We start from the raw sequence: 2143 nt of genomic DNA on the forward strand, positions 1-2143 counted from the left end.
GAAGGGTGCAGCATAAAGAAAGCAACAACTCGGGGCCTTTGCAATATTTTTGGTGGTGTTTCCTGTTGCAGAAAAAAGGAGGTAATTTTTTTTTCTTTTTTTTTTTTTTTCCCTTTCCTCCCTTAGCGCCCACCCACCAGATGCACTTAAAATGTAAATATGAGCCGCCAGAACAAATGCTACAATACAAAACAGAAACACATGTATGGGCAGGAAAGGGAAAGGGAAAAAAAAAAAAAAAAAAAAAAAATCAGCCTGCTTTGCAGAGGAAGAGGCTGCAAAAGTCCAGCTCGGCACACACAGCTCCATCTTTAGGACAGGAAGACTCGGGGAGGGTGAGAGCGAAGAATTAGAGCAAAGGGATTCCCCTTCTGCAGCAGCAGTGATGCTCACGCTCCCCTTCTTGCTAAGGGATTTAAGTTTTTGCAAAGGAAAATGCCCACCTTCTTGCAAAGAATAATGATAATTATTTTTTGCGAGAGCAAAATGCGCTCGCTCCCCTGTTGCAAAGGGGTGGGGGTTTTCCCCCAAGAAATAAATGCATGTATTGCCTTTATTGCAAAGTGGGTTTTCAAAAGAAATAAGCGCACGTGTTGCCTTCATCGTGTAGAGTTTTTGCACTGGAAAGGTGCTCTCCTTCCCTTTGCTGCAAAGCAAGATTTTTGCAGGAGCAAAGTTCTGCTCCCCTTCTTGCAAAGCAAGTTTAATTGCAGAGGGAAGACACACTCTGTCCCCAAAAAAGAGATTTATTTTTGCAGGAGGGAAGGCACGCTTACTCTCCTTATTGCGGAGTTTTTTTACCAGGGGACAATTCCCTTTATTGCAAAGAGAAATTTTGCAGGAGGGGAAGATGTGCGCATTTGCCTTGACCCTCCTTAGGAGCTTCATTTTTGCTGTCCCTGCGCCGTCCCGTCCAGGCGCACCGGGACAGGATGGATTTACAATTTGCGATGCAATTACAACATGCGACGTATTTGCAATTTGCGATGCGTTTGCAATATGTGATGCATTTGCAATTTGGGGACCTGGGCTCACGGGAGGCTCAGTGGGCACCATTTGCAAAAACCACCACGAAACGCCGAACCGCTGGCAAAACCCTGGTGTTATTTAAGAAAAAGAACCTCCTCGGTGGTTTAAACAGGATAAAAAATTAGTATATTACTTACTGAATCATCCACGAAGCATCTCAGCACTGGGACGGCCCGTCCCGCCGCTGCTCCGGCTGGATTTGGGAGATCAAAGGTTGGATGGAGAAAAATACGGCGCGATGCGCTCCCCCGGGAAAGGACGCAAAGCGGCACCGCCGTCTCAAACCAGCAGCACCCCCCCCCAAAAAAAAAAAAAAAAACACGGGCACCCCGGGGGGTTTAAAAGGGCTTTTGTTGAGGAGGAATAATTTGGCGGTGATGATTCCCCTCGCTGCCGGGATGGGTTTCGGCGTGCAGCCCGAGTGCCCGGGCCAAATTCCCCTCCCATTTACCTGCTTGCCCCTATCAACGGCAGATTTTTCCCTTAAAATTTGGGGTATTTTGGGGACTGTTCTGCAGCTTTTTTTGCCCTAATTCTGGTAAAAATGAAAAATTAAAGTATCGCTTCCAGGAGCAAGGTGCAGGGTGGGACTTGGTTTATTTAACGGTTTTCCACGGTACCGATAGCAACACAATGCAATTAAAATGCTGCCAGCGCTGGAACCCGGCCAGTTGTCCCTAAAAATGTATTTTTTTCCCCCAAAAAGCCCGTTGGGTTCTACAGGCTGGATGGGAAGATTTCGAGGCGATCTCAGCAGGTTGCATCAGGCCGTGGGTTAAACTGGTTTTTCCTGGGATAGGGAAAAAACTGGTCTTACCTGTTAATTCCCAAGGGCGTCTGGGATGGGGAGCGACTCACCTTGGATAACCTTGGCCTTGCTTCGCCTTCCCCAATCCTGGATCCGGCCATGGGGTTTGCATCCCTGGCCAATGATATTTGGGGTATCCCTGGGGCTGGTGAGATTCGGGATGGACCCGTAGCAATTGGAAAAGGGGGTTTGCAATAAGACCCTCTGCAAAAATCACCCCGTCCCGGGGAGAGGGTGGTTTTGGGTGCAGCGTGGGAACGGGTGCCGGGAGCATTTGCATGCCCTGCCTGCAGCGAGGGAGCAAAA

The 2143-nt window shown here is 48.5% G+C and overlaps 1 protein-coding gene across 1 annotated transcript in view; it reads right to left on the bottom strand.

The window, feature by feature from the left end:
* The window catches only part of RCC2 (regulator of chromosome condensation 2), an 8822-nt gene extending 6884 nt beyond the window's left edge, over window positions 1-1938 (bottom strand). Inside the window, exon 1 of the mRNA XM_010577504.1 lies at window positions 1888-1938. Within this exon, the coding sequence (XP_010575806.1) occupies window positions 1888-1938 (51 nt within the window). The remainder of the gene's footprint in view (window positions 1-1887) is intronic.
* Window positions 1939-2143: the final 205 nt, after the last annotated feature.

The sequence above is a fragment of the Haliaeetus leucocephalus genome, unplaced genomic scaffold (assembly GCF_000737465.1).
Source record: "Haliaeetus leucocephalus isolate CR32 unplaced genomic scaffold, Haliaeetus_leucocephalus-4.0 Scaffold556, whole genome shotgun sequence".
Taxonomy (NCBI): domain Eukaryota; kingdom Metazoa; phylum Chordata; class Aves; order Accipitriformes; family Accipitridae; genus Haliaeetus; species Haliaeetus leucocephalus.